Below are 22,230 nucleotides of genomic sequence, written 5' to 3' on the forward strand. Positions count from 1 at the left end.
TCACGCAGAGCGCTGCACTGCCACAGATCAGGAAGACCGTCTTTCTTTTCATCATTTTTATAGTCCAGTCCAGCTTCCTGAATTACCCGCACTCCACTTACTCCCCGTTGGCAAGTACTGCTCTTGACACACACATACACACACAATAACACACACACACACAAGTGAACTGGGAGACCCCATGCAGGCCCTGATGGCCTTCATCTTAGCCAGCCTCTGCTGAGCTTACAGGAGGTCAAACCCACTAAACCCGCTGACTCTGTCACATTGTCATGCAACACTGAAAAGCACCTTTGAAACTCTACTTTTTAACTGATATTACTCGAACTGCACAATTTGTTTGATTGACGTGATCCCTGCAGACTGTAGTAGGCTATTAAAATAGCAGCTGTGAAAGAACTGCCAGCATTGGGATACAATAAAAGTGAAAATAACCTTTCAGAAACAAGTGGTTTTTGACACTACATCAAGTAATACAGTGCACACAAACATTTTATGGGTAGAAACCATAAAAATGGTGCAGCCTGTGGTTGAAAGTTGCAGTTGAACTATGTTTTATTCATGCTTGAGAGGCTGAATCTGATCCAAAACTTCCTGCCACAGAGGATCAACAGGCCTACAGACAAATGAATAAAAGACACACAGAATCATTGTGTCCCCTCTGTAAATTATGAGGTTTCTGTGGGTGTGTGAATGCAGGGCAGGTGGAGCTCTTCATGAGTTCTTTATTTCCTCAGCAGCAGTTTGTATCTCGCGGGGTGGATAATTGATCTGTCAGTCTGTAAAGAGCTGATCTGATCAGATCAGTGGATGAAAGGAGCAGCTGTGGGTCAATGCAAATGTTAAGACCCAGCAGAATGAACAGGTATGTTTCATTTTTAATGCACCAGACATACTACTGCTCCATGTGTGCCCAGAGTGCACTCTATGTTCCGACAGTGCAGTGCAATGAATAATTGATTGGTAGGCTACATACTGTATATTTCAACAGTGCACCTAATGAATGGTGCTGCTCCAAAAATAGAATTGTTTTTTTTTTTGGTGGCAGATGTTTTATTTGTGGCAGGCCACCACAAATAAATAAATGTGCGGGAAACCATTTTATTTTATTTTATTTTTATTACCTTTTTGGCATTTTATGAGGGCTCAAACCCAGCCGTTGGAAAGGACATAGCTTACATAGGGGAAAGCGTACCCATAGGAAACTCTTTTATAGTTTTAATAAATAAATTCATTTTTTAAGACACTATCTTCTGCCAGATATTAAAGTCAGTCGTTTTTTGTAGTTGCTTGTGTGTTAAGCCAATAATCCACTTCAAAACTGTCCATCAATACATCTATCATACTGCCTCCATGTGTCTTTTTTATTTTGGCATTAGGTGGAAGGCACTAATTGACAGGCAAACCAAGATAATAAATACTGGAGAAGATCTTGCATCATCATCATAATAATAATAGTAATAATAAACAAACATCTCCATCCCTTTTATGGGGATATTTAGGGAAATTGCACTTTTAATTATGTCTATGCATATTTATATTATTTAGATGTGTCTGTTACAGGCCATCAATCTAAAAAACGGTGTAAATTATCAATGAGCCAACTAAAAGAAAAAAAGCTCCAATCACCTTCTTAAGTGTGTTCACATCTGTTACAATGCATTGCAAACATGTCCCATCACAGCCCAAAGGTTTTTCAGCCCAAATAAAGCTTCAGGTGGTTTCACTAATTTGATCCTCATTTGTGGCAGAAGGTGTGAGAACTGGTGACAAGAGCTGCTGAAAGTTGTTGTTCTGAAAAGAAACCTGCATGAGTCACGATGGAGGAAAAAAAACACGGAGCACATCCAGAATACTAAACAATGCCTTCCCTTGTCATTGGCCTCCCTGGATTTTCCCAGGTTTCCCTTTACTGTACCTCCTCTGCTGGCTGCCTGTGGCTGTTAGTATCTCATTTAGTGTCCTGGTGCTGCTGCTTACAGATGCCAAAAGAGTTCACTCCACTCCTTATTTCAGCCACACACAGCGACTCATTCTCTGCACTCTTACTTGCAGGTGTAGGATCACTCCACCTCCCCTTTAAGAATAACATCTTCATTACTACATGTCTTTGGCTTATAATTGGAGCTCCTCTCTTAAACCAGTAGTGGTGATTTGTAAAGTGCAACGGTTCTCCAAGATTCGAAAGCCTAAATAGTTGATCAGAAACAAAGCTGTGATGCTTGCAGGTAATGACCACTGTAGTTTTTGATATACTGATAAGTGCTGTACTAAAGAGTGCTCAGGGTGCTGCATATGCATGGAAAGATAACTGAATGGGCCTACTGGGCACAGGCCCCGGGACTGAAAGTATAAGCGGGTGGCCCTGAACCTCACCCGCAAAATGTCACTCAAATTGAACACGTACTGACCATGAAGAGATTGAAAATGACCTCAAAGAGATGCAAAGGAACTGTAAAGAGACACAAAATAACTTAAAACGGGGCAAAACAACAATATACAAAATGACCCCAAAAAGATATAAAATTACCTCTAAGAGACATAAATAACTACAAAGAGACATAAAACAACAAAAAATACATTACAACTACAAAGAGATGCAAAACAGCAACACAAAAAGAGGCCAAACAACTATTAAGTATGTATCTTTGCTCCTATGGAGAGGTGACGGGAGGGTTTTACATATCCGTGGGCAGGACCCCATTGTCTAATATTCCGCCCCTGTTTATAGACAATCTATATACAGATACAGCCAAGTGAAGAATATATCTCCCCAGGTGGACAGTCAGTGTAATCTCATAAATGCTGAAACATGACAGGAAGGTGTATCGCTCCCCTACATTTTATCGAAATAAAGGTTTACTGAGATAGTGCATGTGATCAGGGCTGCAACTCTTCATTGTCAATTAGTGTTTGCTTCTCAGTCAACTATTGGTTCAGTCAATAAAAGGTCAGAAAATGTGTGCCAATCACAATTCTGCAGATGCAAAGATATTCAAAATTCAATCAGAGAAAAGGACTCAAACATGCAGATTAATTTACTGTCAGTCACCTATTAAACGCATAGACTTTTTGTCTCAGATCTACCGTTGATGACAGATAAATGAACAAAGTGCAAGACTGGCTATTTACTCTGCAAGAGCGTGGGAGTTAACAGACTGGGATGTCTGGTTAGTTGGAGAATGCTGCAGCAAGATTTTCAAATTGTGGTGATCCCATTCCAGTTAGACTTGTTGCTCATTGTTTTCAGTCCACCAGACCCCTTCACCCAGTTGCCTTCCTCCGACCAGTGACGGTGAAGGGGATTCACAGTGTGCTTAGGGGCCACACAGTCGAGTTTCTCCCACCATTGCTGAGCCAAAGATGACTAACTTCCCCTGATACTGTGCTTGTTTTCTTAAGATGATCTGACAGTAAGGTGACAGCCAATCACTCTACTGGCTACTTTCAAACTCTTTGCTTGTGTCAATCAGGAAGTATTAAACGGCCTTGCTCATCCCCCATGGGCAAATAACCACAGGAATTTGAGGAATGCCGTGAGAACAATGTTGCTGCTATTGGAATTCATCAGTGGCCACAGTGTAAACTATTTTATAGAGCCCACTTGGATGGCGAGGCGGTTAGCGATAAACCACCAATCTTCATATTCTTAGGGACACTACGTGCATATAACTCTGACTCTGAGGACTCATTGCCCAAAGGCAGCTCACCTTTGACATGGCAGCCTGATTATTTTGGTAGATAACCTATGACCCACCTCCAGAGGAATTTTGATCATCAGTAGTAGAGTCCAGTACCCAATCCATTGTATGCAACAGTGTGTCCACTTAGCACAGGCCAACCACAACTACATCAAGTACATCAGAATATGCAGATGCCTTTATGTGTTCATGGTAGTATCTATAGAGGTAGATCCCCAGTACATACCACAAAAATAACAATATCTGACAAAGATAAAGATATTAACCAGGGGCCCTGTGATCTGATATTATCACCATATATAAGTCCCGACACAATATTATTACAATTTTAAGCGTATTTCGCTATGCTGCAAATTGCGATATACTGCGAATTGCGATAACATACATTGCGATATATTGCAATTTATTACCTTTTTTCAACTGCTAAATGTCCCCAATAGCAAAACTGTGTCAACATCTGTTTTATCTAAAAGATAAAGTTTTTGGTCTGTTCATCTCACTTTAGTCATTTTTATTGCAGCAAATTGTGTCTAGTGGACTGAAAAGGGCATTTGATTGTATTATTTCTGTATATATGTATAAAATTAAAAAAAGAGATACTCCCCCCCCCCCCCCCCCCCCCATTAATCCATAAACTGATGCAGAAATTGCACAAATCAGTACACAAACATTCACCAAAATGCAAGTACTTATGTGTCTGATACTCAGTTTTTCTGGTGGGGGCCCCCCTAACAAAACAGATTTATTGCTGAGACTAAACCTACGCCCTTGGTGGCATCCCAAACTTGTAAGCAAAACAAAACTTAAAAAGTGGCAGCATGCAAAGAACTGCAATGACACCTCAAATCTCTAAATGTCATATTTTAGTGTATTTCTTTAAACATTCAGCGCCAAACACTGTCGCGAGTTACTTTTGAAGCAGTCATTTTCATAAAAAGATGCATTGTCAGCGATGACACTCGCAGCGGCTCATGTTATTGACACAGAGTTGAAACAATCCTCCCCTTACCTTTGTGCTTCTCCATTCCCTCGCTGTTTCACCTTCTTACCCGTCGCTTTCCTCTTGTCATACAATCAAAACAATCCCAAAAGTTTTTGCTGACAAGTTTCTGGGTGATGAGACGGCGACAGTCTGCGGAATGCAGCCCGACTCTCCCTGTTTTCAACAATGCGCACTGACTGACTGGCTGACTGGGCTCAGACACAGTAAGATCTGACGGAACAACAGCGCTCTCCTCGTCTTCCTAATCTTGTTTTGCCGCACCTCCTCTCGTATGCAGCATCCACACTGCGGCTCCTGCAAAGTAAGGGTCCCTCAGGTGTCATTCAGAGGCTCCCATGGGTCCCAGTGAGGAATAGTTCACTTTTCACCACTTGTAAAGAAGTTATCACACTGAGAGGATGTTTGCTTCGTGCGTTATGCTCTAATCACTTTCTGTTTGGTTTGTTTTCTGCCATAAATCCTCGTTGGTTTTTAAAATAAACACACAAGATTTCTGACTGTTAAAGAATTGCGCGATTTTGGTCAGACATGTGGGTTACTTTTGCATTACAAGTCTGTTCATCCGCAAGTTAGAAGTGTGCCAGGTCAGACAGAAACGGAAACGAACCATTGATCGTGTATTTTTACGCAAGAGAAAAAAAGGAAGTTTTTTGCCCAAACAACCGCGCACCTCCGTGGGAGAACCGTGACCGGGTGGAGGTATGAGAGGAATGTCACGCAGAGTAACGCAACATGCTCTGACAGGATGATTAAAACGCGTGCATGCGAGTGTTTTGAACTAAGTCTCCACTTTTGGCTGAAGCACCACTTGGTCACGGTTGTTGCACCAGTCGCGCCCAAGATAAAGTGGCTGCAGCTTTAAAATAAGGCAGGTGGTAGTCCTGTGATGTCATCTGATGCTGGTTAATGATACACTCTCTGGGGTGGGTGGGGTGGGGACCTCCTATTGGAAATGTCTCTCAGGCAGGGTCCTCCAGGATCTGTGACTGTTGAACTTAACTCACATGTGGCATTACATATGACTTTGAGTCATGTCAGTTGGCTTCAAAGTGTCCCTCTGTGATCCCTTGTTAAGACAACATGTGTTTGATTGGTCACACTTAACCTATTTTACATTAAAGGGACAGCTCACCCCCAAAAGTTAAGAAAACATTTTTTTTCCTCCAACATGGTGTGCTATTTTTCAATTTTGCTGCAAGGTGCCAATTTGGAGATATCCAACTATAACTGTAGAGATGTCTGCCTTCTATCCAATATAAAAGACTAGATGACACTCGGCTTGTGGTGCTCAAAGTGCCAAAAAAATAACAACTCAGCAGCAATGTCTCTTTCTAGAAATGATGACCAAAATACTCCACAGACTTTGTTGCCAGCGGTTTTATATAGGAACTATTTTCTTTCTGCCGACCGACGCCTGGGTTGAACTGTCCCTTTAAAGTATAGTTTCTTGTCATGATGGAGGGCTCAGCTTTTCAACACATCTTGTATTTTTACAATCAGGGTCAAAGGGTGCTGCTGCTTCTAATGGTCAGAGGGCACCCTGAGGAAGTTGCCAGTCATCAGGGTCAGACGAAGTCAAGAGCCAAAGTCAATATAGGCACAGCCAACCCCAAAACCTGCTAATGTTAGCTCACTATTTTTCTCTGATAATTTAGGATCCAGACGTTTAGGAGTTTTTTTATAAGGAGCTGAATAATCTGCAGAGCTCTGTTGGTCTCAAAAACAAATGGACCTGGTGATTTAAACTGGCAAATACACAGAATAAAGAAGTTTCTGAGTGGCTGCTAACTACTGTGCCTGACAAAAACATGAATGACCCTTTCTAGAGCCAGTGTGTGGTTTGTCCATTCTGGGCTACTGTAGAAATGTGGCGGTGCAACCTGGCGACTCTTACAGACGAGAACCAGCTCTCGATGTAGATATAAATGGCTCACTATAAGGTAACGAAAACATGATTGTTATCAGGTGATTATACACTAAAGAACATTATATTATAGATATGAATTATATTACTATAATTATATTATTATATTATATTCCATTTTTGCCAGTTTATCCCTCTAAATCCTAAACACTGGACCTTTAAAGTCAATTTTATCCTTAGTTGGTAGCCATTGAAGCCAACAATGTAAGCTCGCTCTGGGTTCTTTGTGGAGGTCTCAAAGGTGCACTTAAAAAGATTTAAAGTAAAGTCCTTATTGCTCTGTTGTGTTTTTTTTAAACCGACATAGGATGAAGTTTGAGCTTATAGAATATTAATCAATGCACTTGTCAGTTAGGATTAATTTATAGTCAAAAAACTGTAGGATAAGCTGGTAAGAGCAATAATAGACCACTATTCAGCTGGGATTTGGTTGAATGTACTCTGCATAAGTGTTTTTAGCTAAATCAAAACTCCTCAGGGTCTGTTTCCAGGATGGTAAGCTGCCTCAAAATGTTGGCAGAGCTTGTTTTCATTCTGTAGAAATGCCTGGCTTTTCATTTATTGTAACAAAAGCTGATATTCATTCAGTCCAGTGGGACTTAGAGGTGTTTTTCGTTCTTTTTCTCTGTGTGTCAAAGGCCAGGAATGAACTTCCTGGCTCAATATTTTGTTTTTGTTGTTGTACACAAATACAAAAGGAAATTTGCACTTCGGTGAATCTTTTCACCTTCTTCTAGAGCACACACACAAGCTATGGCAATTATTCTTAGCCTTGAAGCTGCGTCTATTGGTCTGAATCTATGTTCAGACTTCATGGGTCAAGTCAACGGGTGATGTCACAGTTTTTCTAGACTTTTATCGTACAGCCTTGAGCGAGTGGTGAAAGTGTGAATGTGAGTCAGGCTTGATGGCTCAGCATGAATTAAAAACAGGGGTGGTCTCTCTTGGTCTGTCTGTCCACAGCAAAAGAACTGTCCTCTTAATCCTGCAGGGGAATTCCTCTTGTGCAGCAGAGCTTTGGAAGCCCTTGGCTGTACGGGTGGTTTCAGGTCTTGAATATTTCAGATCATTTTCGGGTCATCGTGCTTGTCCGTTTATGTGAGGTATTTGTGTGTAGGTGTGGAACAAGGGTGCTAAGAGTTTTTTAGCGAGTCAGACACACTTGAACTTTTATGAGATTACATTTTTTGAGTCAAAGGTGCAAACTTCAGAGGGGGCTCCTCTCCTCCTTTCTGCTGCTGATTGGAGCACAAAGAGCATTCCTCAGCTGTGAATCAGAGGACAAAGGTCACTGACTCAACTCCAAATTAGCACTGGACCCTCTTTGATTCAGGGGCCTTTCCCATGTTTGCAGACATATTCAGATAATTCACTCTGAAAAAAGACCCCCATTTATTTAGGTATTTCCATCTAATCTAGTCTAAACCGTGCACCCCCTCTTACTGTTACGTCTGGGAATTTCCAAAGAAAGTCGAATCCACTGACTCTCCTGCACCTCCCTGTTGTTTTAAGAACATTTAGACCAAGAATGCAGAGGGCACTGGCTTCAGACACACTACACTGTGTAAAGATGGTGCTCGCTTCCCCAGCACCACTGAGGTGTGTGTGCACCTGACTAAACGCCAAGAGGCTCTCCCGTGGCTTTAGTAGAAGAGTGTTAAGTCATAGCGTGATAATATTGTTTTTAGTTCATGTGTGCTCGGGTTCACGGTAACCTGTGTGGAAAATAAACACCGGTTCTTCAGATTTCAACGTGTGCACCGATGACTCATGTGAAGGCTGAGAAAATGTGTAGGCGATACTTTTTGTGGCAGCTTAAATCTTTCCTGCCAGGTAGGTTTTGTCTGGGGAACAGTGATTTTAGCAGTCTGGTCTCCTCATAGTCATGTCTTAAATATGATCTAGAGGAGGACAGGTATTTAGATTAATACCTAAATAAACCATGCATACCATACACTTATTTTATTTCTTTGTCATTAATATATGGCAGCTATAATCACTTATATTGTTATAACGTGAAACATTTTATGTTATAACATGATAACAGGAAACATTTCATAACAAAACAGTATATTGTTATTACAGTTAAAGTTTCCTGTAAGACTGAACTGATGACTTTGTGTGTTGTACTAATCTAAAAACATCTTGTTATAACAACTAACTTTTCACATTAGAGCATACTGTTACTGATCCGTTTTTTCTTCTTTTTTTCTGGTATGGCAGCATTATGCTTCTGTACTAACTGTTTTGGAGTTATTTTGTCTTAAACATTATCAATCAGAGTCTATTGTCTCTCTAATATGTACAATCACAGCAGAAGTCTTTAGATGACTGTTGTAGCTGTTTATATCCAGAAAAAGGCTGTGAAACCAAAAGAAACAGTCTTTACATCCCACTAGAATCAGCGTGGGTGACATGACAACATGTGACTTTGTGTGTCACAGTTGTTCCATTATTTGCTGTCACTATGTCTGCAGTGCAGCATCAGGATTTATTTCTGGGTTGTCTTTATTCATGGATTGACTGGTTTAAATTTGCAAGAGGAACTGAAATGTAAAGTTCACATTAATGGAACAGTGCATGTAAATTACATTTTAGAATGAACTGTCCCTTTAAATCAACAAATCTTTTTAATTTTAAATTCTTTCCTCCCTTCTTCTTTTCCCTACACTAAATTGTAAGGTCTGCGTTTTTTATTAATACTACAACTGTGCTCTATCGCAAGAGACATATATGGCGATAGACCCAACAGTTCCTAGTGGTTCATAACCTTTTTCATGCCAAGGACCTCTAAACTGATGGGCTATATGTTAAATGACAGACCATCATATGAAAAGATTTCATTTGGGACCTTCAAGTGAAAAGATTTTGGTTGTTTGACATGACTAAGACCAAAACTTTGTGGTTTTCAACCTCAGTTTAGGGGAGAATAGTGGAGGAAGTGAAAACTGTGTTCAGAATAGTCACTCATATGACACTTACACACATTAGGTTCACTTCTATACTGAATTAAATAATGATTCCCAATTTTTTCTGGGGACCCCTCTGGAACTCCCTCAAGGAGCTGTGGGAGGACCCCTGGTTGAGAACTACTGATCTAGTGTAAATAACAATTAAATAATTGATTAAATCTAAAATCCCGTCTAGTTGGATGGGTATTCATGACAAGATTTGTTGTCACAGTGGAACAATAATGTGACAACTTTGGCCTATGAATACGATAAATCATTGGTTACAGTCTTGTGCCTTTTACTGAAAAGACGTTTTGACATTTCACAAAAAAAAAAAAAAAAAAAAACACACTTAAATGATAAAATAAGTGCTGGCTAAATTCCATTTGGCTGCTTCAGTTTCAAGGTCTTGGTATGTGAATGCTGGCTCACTGTCACACTGTCATAGTTTACTGGGACACTTGAGTAAAAGGGAGCCATCACTAATGTTTTTAGTAACATTTGTGCTATGACCATGAAACAGTCAGAACAGAAACTTCTGTTCAGTCACTCCTGCTCTATCTATCTAGTTTTTGTATATATTATGTGTCTGCATATCACTGTTTTACATTTAAGGATCTGTGCACTTGTGGCTGTGCAGCACTGCCACCTGCAGGTGTAGATGTAGAAGTGTAGACAGCTTCAAATAAATGACTTTTTATATGTTTAGCAAAATCATGATCTATTATACAAAAATGCAGAGGAGTTAAGGATTTTTTCATATCCAAACCTTTGCCAGGCTCCATCTGCCATTGAATCATTATGTGTATGATGGACACAAACAGAAGCACATCTCAGATTTCTCTTTGCTCTGCTGGTTCATACAACCCCACCAAAGCCTCGATCTGTCAGAGTCCTCAGCCTGGCTGCTGGCACCCCGACAAGCTGTGTCTCAAACAAAGATAACTGCTCTCTCAGCGAGATGTACTGCATCTGATGTTAGGGTATAGTCACAATGGAGCATCCTCAAACACATGAATTACAAGAGACTTTATTAAAAAGCGCCTGTCCCTCCTTGACCTTGTCACAGAATTATTCCCCAACTATTGGTGTCAGTTATTGAATTTTTTTTCTGAGATGTGCCAGGACCTTGAGTCAGATAAGAGCATCATTTTCGCAAACAAATTGACATGTAAATCACCTGCACTTCAAATGCAGATGCAGAAGTTCGGCCTCTGTGCTTTGGTCAATTTCAGCAGGGCAATTGTCGTGAAAATTATGGACTGTTTTGTGACATAATTATTATTATTATTTGTAGACAGCTTTTACCATCCTCGCTGTCATCTCTCTGGTTATAGGGTTCAATTATGTGCCATTTAGAGCTGAGATTACAAAATGAAATGTTAGGAGATGGATGCAGATTCTTGTTTTAACTAACACATCACAGAGGCAGATTTGCAACACAGGGATATCCAATATTTACATATACATATAATCTGTGTACAGTGTATTGTTTAATATGTTGAACATTGGCAATTTTCCACTCACAACTAATTTCTGTAAATGTTTTTAATTATTGCCCTAATTTCGATGTATTGGCCAAATAAAGTTTACCAGCATAAGAAAGATATATAATTTGCAGTCAGTATTTTCTTTTTAAAAAAGGTTAGCAATAAAAGGGCATGTTTTGCACAGCATAGCCTACACATCCTACCATATTTATACTATGCATTTTACAAAAGAGGCTACAACATTTTAGTTTTTATCTTTTGTTTATTTACACAGAATAACGGAACAATGTGTAGGATTTAGTGGCATCTAGTGGTGAAAATTGCAGCAAGTATGCTCAGAGTAAACTCCCAGTAAGAAAGAGGATAACGGGTAAATGATATGATTTTGAGATTTTGTATTTAAGGAAAACAACTGAGGATATTTAAAATAAATAAACGCCCCCCCCCCAAAAAAAAAAAAAACAAATAAAAAAACATAACATAACATGTCTCCCCAATGCTTTAAAATTATTCGAAATGCCTCTCCCGTTTTGCACCTAGACCAACTACAAGGGTTGATTCATTCTTTAATCCAAAATGAATAAGGAAAAAAGGAATTACCAAAAACAAAAATGGACTGGTTTGGATTTATTCATTATTATTATTACAGAATTACGTTTTTTTTTTTTTTTTTATCATTTTCCAATTAGAAATTAATTTAGGATTATCCAGTGATAGCTTGACCCCTCCCCTCTCACAAATAAAGAACAGTCCCTAAACTGAAAGTCTGACCAACATGTTATTTGTGCAAAAACAAGGAAGATGTAGTTTTTGTTTAAGGAAGCTGTAATTTTAACCAAATGATAAAAGTTAGTACCCCTGAAGTTATTGAAAATTGACATCTTCTTATGAGATATCGCCAAATGTGTCACTATGTTCTTATGAAAACATGTTTGGTATTCTTTGACCTGGAAAAAAACAAAAACAAAACAATTTTTAAATGCCGCATAAAATCATTTGGTTGGTTTTTGTTTTTTGACACTGTCTCTTTAAATAGAACCCTATCCCAGTGCGCATGCGCAGCCAGTGTTTAGTTTTCTCCAACCTGAGGAACTGTCTAGTGTCGCTGCGCTAGCAAATCCAGCGCTGCCAGTTCTTGTCATGTTTTCAGAGAAACAGCGGTGCTTTTTTCCCACTGGAATACGTGAAGACATCACCGCACACTGCTGTCAACGAAGTCTACGCCTGAAGGTGCTTTAATTGCTGTGGGAATAGACCAGAAGGAGCAACAACAGTTCAAAGCGTTTCGCTCAGTGCCCCCCAGTCGGCAAGAATAGCCTTCCAGTTCCCACATCACACCACATCCATGTTGACTGCGGCAGCCTTCGCACTGGGTCCAGGGCTACAAACACCACAACCCCTTTGTTCTTCTGTGGCAAAGATCCGGCCAAATTGTAGCGGTTTGTGGAAGGACTATCGCATGTTACAATGTACATCCCAGTTTGAGTCTGAAAGATTGTTTACGCGTTAAAATGGCTGCTGAAATGGCATTTGGAAGAGAGTGGTCTTGAATCAATGCAGTAACGTTACATTAACCTAGCAGAGGCCAAATAAGCTACACAGGCTAACTAATTGATGTTTTAGCTCAACGAGTTAGCTTTTAAAATTAGCTTTTATCGATGGTTTTTGGTAGGTTCTTCCAACAAGAGGTAGGGTGAAGGGAATTCCTCCCACTCCAAATCTATGCATGCGGTTAAACAAGCAGCCTTTAAAAAAAACATAGCTAACATTGCATTTTCTTAGCCATTTTTGTCCAAAGCTTTGTAAACAGGCTTAGCTAAGCCCTCGTGAGTATGCATAACACTCAGCGAATATGCAGGACTTCTTTGTTTTAATTGAAACAGCCTGAGTAGCCGAGGCTTTCTTCCAAAGCATACCTAAAGGCCCCGGTCTTTTACTCGTCGACCTGGCAAAAAATGGATCCAGGGGGGAAATGTAAGACTGAACTCTTTCTTTTTGGACCCAAAGTAGCCACCCACAGCGACCTGCGGGGGATCAACAGATACTTGGTGGTCTATGTTTTGTTTTACTTCGTACTGTTCACTCACGCTTCCCCGGCGAAACCCTGTGACAAGAATTGTCTCTCTGGAAAATGTATCAACGGATCCTGCATCTGTGATCGAGGATGGGTTGGAGACCAATGTCAGCACTGCCAAGGGAGGTTCAAGTAAGTGGTCATGCACCAAACCTTATTACATCTGTGATTAACTTGTGAGTAGTTGTAGCATCATTGTTTTCATTGTTTTGAAAGAGTCTGAGCCTCTCAAAGTAGGTTAGGATCAAAGATGATCCAGTAGTGTCTGGTTTTCATTAAAAATAGGATGGAGTCAGGTTTATTTAGGACACTTTTTGGTTGGTTATCTCGAAACCGACCTAAAATTTTAATAATATAATTCTGCAGATGACCTCAAGTGTTACTGTTATAACTTCTTGTGGTTCTCTGCTATATTTCTTTTAAAAAATATGTTAAGTAAGATAATGTGGAATCTTTGTACTAGGGGTCGACCAATATTGGTTTTTCAGGGCGATACAAATACTGATTATTATTAGTTAATGAGACCGATAATCGATATTTGGACTCGATATGCATTTACAATAAAAATGAAAATCTTTTTGTCAATATTTAAAATTGGGAAAGTAGCAATCAAAAACTTTGTTTGAATGTCTTTGGCAAATGTTTAATCAAAACTGAGACTTTCGACATCAAATACAGCAAGTTCCCAGCAATTTTTAAAAAAACATTTAAGTGAATATTAAATAAAGAATGAATAAATAAAAATAGCTCTCTGAGGTTTAACTAAGTAAAAGTTCCTCCCAAGCTGACACTTTCTTTGCACTTTTTAATTAATTAATTTGATCGGCGGTCATTTAAATAAAACACAGGCACAGATAATCAGCAAAATGTCATATAATCACCCCAATAACTGGCTAGGATAATAATCTGTTGACCTGTCTTTGTAAACCCCCTGTTTCAAGTTTAACACAGTCTATATAGTATATTTGTGACATCACAACTTCACATAAATCTTGACAACTCGTTTAAAGGCACAGTTTCCAAATACAAACTGCGCATTTCTACACAGACTGAGCATTTTGATACAGTTACAGTAATTATAAAGCTTCCATACATGCTTTATTGTGAAAAAGATATGGCAATCTGACTTTTTACAACATAGGACCTTTAAGCAATCATTAACAATAATTTGAGAATCAACTATGAGAGAAAGGATCTATGTTGGATTTAAGTGAAATAAATGCCAGCAAGATAGTGTAGAAAAAAAATCTTGTTTATTTTCTCCTCATTCAACATTGTTTCACTCAGTATGTGTCCCCTGGTCATCCATCCCCACCTTCAGTTGGTCTATGCCTTCCCACGGGAGCCTGCTCCACAGTTTGAGAACCACTGGCTTAATGTTGCGATTATATCCTTGATTAATCATTTGGTCTATAAAATATAAGAAAAGTCCCATCACAATTTCCTAAATCCCCAAGTTGACCCCAAGGTGACTTATTTAAATTGACAGTCTAAAACTAAAAGAGATTCAGCGTAGCTTTAGAAAAGGCAAAGAAATGCAGCAAATCTTCACAATCAAGAAACTGGAACTGTTCAGTGTTTGGCATTTTTATTTAAAAGAATGATTTCTAATCAAAAAGAGTTGCAGATTAGATTTTGCTGGATTGACTAATTAATTATCCAACTAATCATGTCGTGAAAAACTCTCACTTTGCTTGCAGCCTCGCTCAGTCCTTCAATTACTTATTTGTAATCTGTCTGCGTTCACTGGAGATAGAGGACATGTATTAACCCACATGTTTGATACTGATGAGAAAAGAATGAGCGCCATTATCTTGTACAATCCAGTGTGCACATGTGAACATGGACCAGAAAACCAAGACTCTAACATGCACTCATATATTGACTTACAGTCTAATGCATTTGCATTGATTCCAAATGAAATCCTGTAGCTTTTGCCAGAGAAATAAGCCTGCAGGGGCTTTGGGTAAATATGTGCAACTTACTGAGTCTTCATATGCCTTTCAGCCTATGTGCAATATGTGTATTGTTCCTAAATTTAATGTATTTGGCTGTTGATCAGCACAGGTGAATGCAATGTTTACCCCCCAATAGTCGCAATGAGTTAAGGATTTTCTGCACACATAGGTAGTAATTTGGAAAAGGCAGGGAAATAACGGCAAGTGACCAAAGAATAAACGTCGAGGTGCTACAATAATCTTGAGTGCAACTCTTGACAGGAGCATCTAATGGCTTGTCGGTATATCTGAGGTGCACTTTGAGCTACAGAAGAGCTTTGATCACAGTAATTACCATTGCTCCCAATGTGTCTGAGGCTTTGGACGGGTTGTCATCAGGCCTGTTGTCAGGAAATAACCTCCCCATCACCTCGAGACAAACCGCTGAAATGTGAGAATTTAACTGGTAGCTTCACAGTGGAGTGGAGACATGCACCCTGAGTTAATACATGACCAATTAACACATTGCTGCTTAAACAAATAGTGGCTTCCTCTCAAAAGAAAGTGTGAAATCTCATTTGGAAAGTTTAAATTAGCATTGAAGATTAATTTCTTGTTTATCATGCCATATAATCTCTGATTTTAAATGGAGAAGGGTTGAACGTCACACAGAGTCTTGAATTGTTTAGGGACAGACTCTGGCACGGGATAGTATTACTCTGGGAAGTCTAAAATGCGGCATGAAAAATTCATCACTCTTGGATGAATACACCGCCCTAACTAACTGCTGGTTGCGTAGGTGTTAATATCTTAAGTGTGTACCTCAATAAATTTACTTTGCATAAAGTCTATTGATACTTCAAGCATATCTATTGTAACACATGCTTTCATGATGTGAGTAGCAATCAAAAACCAAAATCATGTTTTGGGGAATGTTTTAGAGGTTCAGTGTGTAGGATACTGTGGGATATATCAGCAGAAATTGAGTATAATATAATGAATAAATAAATAAGTCGTATTTGGTTACCATATAATTAGCCGTTAATACCTGTTTCTACGGTAAGATAGTATGAACAAACCAAATACTGGCTTGCGATAGGGCCAGTCAAATATTTGCATCAGCCACTGTAGTTAGCTACCCCGCTGCCATGAGCCAGATATTGTAAGAACACATTTTTTATATGTGAAACTGCTTTATTCTGTGTTTTTACCAGTTTATATCACCAGGACATTTGCAGATAATTTGGTTCCTGGTAAAAACCTCCTGAACGCTTGCATCTGGAGAGAAAATATGAGCACACATTGGCAGGTGCTAGGCTAGCGGCTCATCTCCAGCATGCAGAACAGTGTTGGAGAAACACTGATCTGAAATTGCTTTATTTATTTTTTTTTAAAAATTGGTTTACATCATCTGGTCAATTTGTTTTTTAGAAGAAGAGACTTCTGTCGATTATTTTGCTCCTGGTAACAATCTCTGGATCAGAACTAAGATGAGCACACATTATGTTATCAAAGGTGAGCACACATTAGCAGGTGCTGGCCTAGAGGCCCATCTGCGGCGAGAATTTTGTTTGGGGTCATAATGAACACTGAAGGAATTCTAACCTGGAGAAGTTTCAGCTGGTTGTGATATGCAATCTTTATAGCTAGGGGCCACTAAATCCCCCTAAATCTTACACACTGCTCCTTTAAGGTACACGTCAAGATTGAATCTTTTTATATGCATGCCTTTATGGGAATCATAACCCATCTTCGGTCCTTTATCTTGTCAAAAATGGAAAGTAATCTGATATCATGTTTTGCATCTGAAACAACTGCCGTGCACATAAAAGGGAATTCAGTTTCTGTGTTACTCAGACCACCCACGACAGCCCAGTATATATTTGTGCAGCTTCCAAAGTCAGAAATAAAAGAGCCAGAGCTCTCAGTCTGTTGAGGCTTGAACTGACATACTCATTTTGTGGATTCATGAATTATTTTTGTCAACTCTGACATCCAAATAAGTTCCTATCAATCTGTTGCAAACCAGAAGATGCCTCTCTGCGTCAAGAAAGTCATTTTTGGTAATCTGTCTCCTCATCATTTTCAATCTATTGTGAGTGTGATGGCACCGTTTTGTGGGTGGGTCACATACAACTCTAATTTCTTCCGAGATGGGGCAGTGATGAATGCCCATTTAAAAGTCATCCATCATTGTAACACTCAACGGTAGTCTGTAATGTGAAGAAGATAGTTTGTTTAAAATTGTTTCCAGTGTCAGACTTGAGGTGGGCAGAAAGGAGCAGAGGAAACTTTCTAAGAGACAAATGATTGAATCTTTTGGTTGGCAGGGATTGACCTTGGGCCTGACTGACAGCTATTTGGCTTCTTATCTTGAATATTGGGAACTTAATACAGTGTGTGACACTACAATCAGACACATGGTTTCACATTTAGAGAAGACTTTGAACCTGGACAAGAGTTCATCTCATTAAAAACTATTTGGATCAATTATTGTCAGAGTTGGGAGACCTCTGTTTAAAAATTATTTCAAAAAGAAATGCAGTTGACATTTGTTAACTTTTATACTCTGAAAAAGTTTGTGATTTTTAATGAGTGAGATCATTTACTTGAAATTTACTTATCAGATGACTTTGTAACGAGTCTAATGTTTGATGACTCTTCTCCATGCAGCTGAAGATGCACAAAAAGTTTGTGTTGTTGCACCTTGATGTTCTCTTCCAAGATCCGAGCTGCAAAATGCTTTCAACCCAGAAAACCGCCTGAATTTTCAACTATTTTTGATCACCAGACCACTGTTTGGTTGTCATCTTGTTGTCTGTTTCAGGGACATAAAAACCAGGACAAAAATGCAGGTGCAAGTTGGAAGATTAAAAGATTGTCACGTCTAAAGCTCAGTCTGAGGGGGGGATAATTTTAATGAGTGACTTACAGACGAAGGCAAATCTACTTACTTCCTATTTTTCTGACATCTGCTCACTGTTAAAAAGCTTAAATGTTCAATTCATGAAATGCAACTCCTGAAAGAATAGATTTCAAACAAAAGTATTCATAAATGTGGTTTAATTTATGTATTTGATGTATCAGAGGAGGTCTTTTTGTCTTTTAGGCAACACAACAAATAAGATGATTATTGTGATCAAAGATACTCTCGTTTCCTCCACTCTTATGGCTTTAACTCTTTTTAACAGGAGAGCTGGCTTGACTAAAGAGCTGGGTGTTTCACAGAGGGAATTCAGTTTTCGTTGAACTTTTAAACTCTTGAAAATACTTAATGAGTAAGCTTCTTTACTTGCAAACTGTAAAAAATTTGAAACTATAGGACTTAACAATGTTTGGTGCCAACAAGTTTAGCCATTACTCTTCTAACTGCAGGCACAGGTACACAAAGTGTTTGTGTCGTTACATCTTGACCTACATTGCAAGTAGCAGTGCGGCTGGTTCTGAACTAAAAGAATGTAATAATTTCAACCTAGAACATTTTCTGGATTTTCAACCTGTTTTCGATCACCAGATGATCACTGATTGTGTATGATGATGCTGACTGTTGTTTCAGGGACATAAAAACAGGAAAAAATGCAGGTTAAAGATTGAAAGAGACATATTTCAGGCCAGGCTACTTACTGTACTCCCTAATTTTCTGACATTAGCTTAGTATTACAAAGCTTACATTTTCAAGTCATGAAACATTATTTCTTCAAGAACAGATTTCAAACAAAAATATAATTTACTTTCTTTTTACTTTTTACTTTCACGTTCTCCTTCACTTTTATAGCTTTAACATGGACTGCTGCTTTCTTAACTGCATCACTTATGTTTTGGAAAAAAATGACCTTGAGTTGACAGCAGTTGGCATCAACATCACAGCTGGTGTAAAGCCCATTACGTGTTCTTCTTACATGCATACAAATCCATTAACAGGCCTTACAGAAAACTGTTTGTTTTCGTTTAAAATGCATGTCTATCATTTGACTTCACACACGAGGCAACACATAACTGTTCTGACAATGCAGACTTCACTGTGTGATGTTTCAGGTTGACGGAGCCCTCAGGATACCTCACCGATGGTCCAATCAACTACAAGTACAAAACAAAGTGCACCTGGCTCATCGAGGGCTAGTAAGTACTTTTATAAATTGATATGTTCAACTGAAGCATAGCACGCATGGCCATATCTAATTATGCAGTGTAAACTAATTAAAGCAATTGAAACGAAACGCTCTGCGTCTCTGTTAGAGGAAGTGTGCTTTTGATTCTTACACTGTATAATGTGAAGTGCGGTCGAGCATTTTGAAGGTTTCAGATGTTTATCTGTTGAGCTGAGTTTGATTGCTATTTTTAATCGGCAGTCATCCAAAGAGAGCAAGAATCCCTGTAGCTGTTGATGTTTTTAATGGTCATGGCAACCACGGGCACTGTGAGGACAGAGCTGTTTGGAAAATGCCAGAATGGCACCAGTATGGGTCTCTGTTTTTGGAAAAAAAAAAACATTTTTTGGAAAAAGATATATTGTTTTTATTTTTTGTTAAATGTTAATCAGCATCCAGCGTGGTTAACGTTTGTTTGTACTCAAATTACATCCTGACAGGCTGCATGTAACCTAGAGTTACATTACAAATTTTAATAAAATCTTTAATAAAGAAGATCCATCAGTGCTTTTAGCCATGAATACCACTACATTTAGAATTAGGGCCTGTATGTCCTAAAACTCCACTTGAAAAAAAAAAATGTACGTTGTTCAAATTTTCACCTATGAAACTTAAACCATTATTTATTTGTTTCCTCTGCAGTCCAAATGCGGTTCTTCGGTTAAGATTTAACCACTTCGCCACAGAATGTAGTTGGGATCATATGTACGTCTACGATGGAGACTCAATATATGCCCCTCTGGTTGCTGTTTTCAGGTGAGAAACTCACACAGCCACATATGACACAGCTCGATATGAAATCAAGAGGGCCAAACCACTAAATCCATTACATAATAACCTGTACATAACATAAGCTCAAAAATGTTTAAGTTTCTTGTAGTGTAAAAAATAGATTTTGAAATTGTTGACATGTCTTTGAAAAATATGTGCAAAATCAGCAATATGTCTCAGTCTTTCCACATTCAGTCAGTTGACTACTCACTGTCATTACATGTGCAGTTTTACATACATGTCCACTCCTGTGTAGTAATGCTGGCATCACCACACCAAACTAAAGTGGAAGCTGTTGAGGAAGCAATTTAACCTTACATCCATGTCAGCAAAGTTTATCTACATAGAGACATAGTGCAAAAGAAACGCATCACAAAAGGACATTAAATGCAATTAAGAAAAAAACTTAATTGAAGAGCTAAAAAATCAAAAATAAACAAGCTAAAAAAAATCTGAGATAGATATAACAAACAAAAACAAAGTTAGTGAAGTGTAAGAAATGAATACATTTTTTGATTTTATAACATGCAGCAGCAAACAGCAAAATCCTCTGCAATTTTCTCAGAGTTTGTTCCAGATATATGGTTCATAAAAACTAAACGCAGCTTCCCCGTGTTTAGTCTTGACTCTGGGAACTCAAAGCAGACCTGTCCCAGAAGACCTGAGAGGTCTCAACGGGTCATAGTTTAGCAGAAATTAAGAAATATATTTCGGCCCCAAACCATTCACTGCTTCATAAACCAACAATGGTATTTTTAAATTGATTCTTGGACAGACTGAAAGCCAGTGTAAAGACATGGCAGTTTTGGCAGTGCCTTATCAGAGGGGTTCCAGCTGTATTGTTTTCAGATAAACATCTGATATACATTGTCAAATACTGAATTTGGGGTAGAAAAGCCTTTGAGGTAGCATTTTATTTTAAGGAGGCTACTGACTTTTTAACTTGCATCCATATAAAGTGTGCAAAGTCATTCATTGAGCAGGACTGGATCCTTTGGAGGACTGGTGCTGGCCTGCAGGCTGTATGTTTGACACACCTGCTGATTTTATCATTCTGATTTAGCAGAGAGTTATTATGGTTTTGTCGCTGTAATTTGATATGAGTTGTGAGAAAAAAATGACAATGAATTTTCTGTATTTCTCTTCAGCGGTCTCATCGTCCCAGAGATCCGAGGAAATGAGACGGTCCCTGAGGTTGAGACAACTTCAGGCTACGCACTACTACACTTTTTTAGCGATGCTGCCTATAACCTGACGGGATTTGAAATCTTTTACTCGTAAGTGTCCCGGAGCTACATTTGAAATTAAATTACAAGAAAATGAAATGAAATTACAAACCTTACACTGATAATGTTCTACGAGTTGGATCCTCAGCCACAACCAGCTCCACTGAGGCTGTATTTTAGGTCGACAGCTGTGTTAAAGACATTTTTTTTTTAGGTTTTCTCACTGATATGTCTAATTTATTGTAAGCTACAGTGGAGCGGTTTCAGGTCCATTTATTTCTCCTGCCTGTTGATGGATGGTAACATGTTTGACCTCAGCAACAAAAAGACATGTACAAGTGCTTTTCTGCAGGAATAAATCCCTCAGCAGCAATCACTGTTAATGACCGGTAACCTGAGTTTTTCATCTAATATCTTTATACGCCGCGCCTTTGTCGAACACTAGATGATACTCATTAATCTTCCTCAGTCTCCCGGTAAAGGTCTGTTAGTGGCCTAAAGAGCAAGTACAGTGTTGGCTAAATGAAAGCATTTTTCTTTCTAGGATCAACTCTTGTCCCAATAACTGTTCCGGTCATGGGAAGTGCACCCCTGGTAACTCGGCCGCCAGCAGAGTGTACTGTGAATGCGACAAGTATTGGAAAGGCGAGGCCTGTGACATCCCTTACTGCAGGAACAACTGCGGCAGCCCCGATCACGGCTACTGCGACCTCACCGGGGAGAAGCTGTGTGTCTGCAATGACAGCTGGCAAGGTAACATCGAGCACTGTTCAAACCCAGCAGATGTTTGCAAACTTTCAGATCCAAACGATTGATTTTATGTATAAATACAGTCATATATAATTATCTGTATAACTTAACTCTCCTGAACAAAACCGCACAGCTGTCTCATGTTATAGTATTTTTGTTCTTATTTTTCTTATTTTCATTGTGATTTTTCCATTCTTTATTTTTTATTTTGCAGCACTTCATATGCGCCAATCAGCAAGGCAAATTCCTTATCAG

The 22,230-nt window shown here is 38.9% G+C and overlaps 2 protein-coding genes across 3 annotated transcripts in view; one reads left to right on the top strand and one right to left on the bottom strand.

The window, feature by feature from the left end:
- The window catches only part of afap1l2 (actin filament associated protein 1-like 2), a 46,718-nt gene extending 41,234 nt beyond the window's left edge, over positions 1-5,484 (bottom strand). Inside the window, exon 1 of one of the 2 annotated variants that reach the window (XM_042507638.1) lies at positions 4,711-5,484. In XM_042507638.1, coding sequence (XP_042363572.1) covers positions 4,711-4,726 — 16 coding nt within the window. In that variant the 5' untranslated portion in view covers positions 4,727-5,484. The remainder of the gene's footprint in view (positions 1-4,710) is intronic. The other variant, XM_042507639.1, reaches the window with a different exon arrangement.
- A 6,680-nt stretch (positions 5,485-12,164) lies between these two features.
- atrnl1b (attractin-like 1b) overlaps positions 12,165-22,230 on the top strand; it is an 84,962-nt gene continuing 74,896 nt past the window's right edge. Inside the window, exons 1-5 of the mRNA XM_042507654.1 lie at positions 12,165-13,275; positions 19,116-19,199; positions 19,871-19,984; positions 21,148-21,276; positions 21,770-21,978. Coding sequence (XP_042363588.1) covers positions 13,025-13,275; positions 19,116-19,199; positions 19,871-19,984; positions 21,148-21,276; positions 21,770-21,978 — 787 coding nt within the window. The 5' untranslated portion in view covers positions 12,165-13,024. The remainder of the gene's footprint in view (positions 13,276-19,115; positions 19,200-19,870; positions 19,985-21,147; positions 21,277-21,769; positions 21,979-22,230) is intronic.

This window comes from Plectropomus leopardus, chromosome 19, assembly GCF_008729295.1.
Source record: "Plectropomus leopardus isolate mb chromosome 19, YSFRI_Pleo_2.0, whole genome shotgun sequence".
NCBI classification, from domain to species: Eukaryota; Metazoa; Chordata; class Actinopteri; order Perciformes; family Serranidae; genus Plectropomus; species Plectropomus leopardus.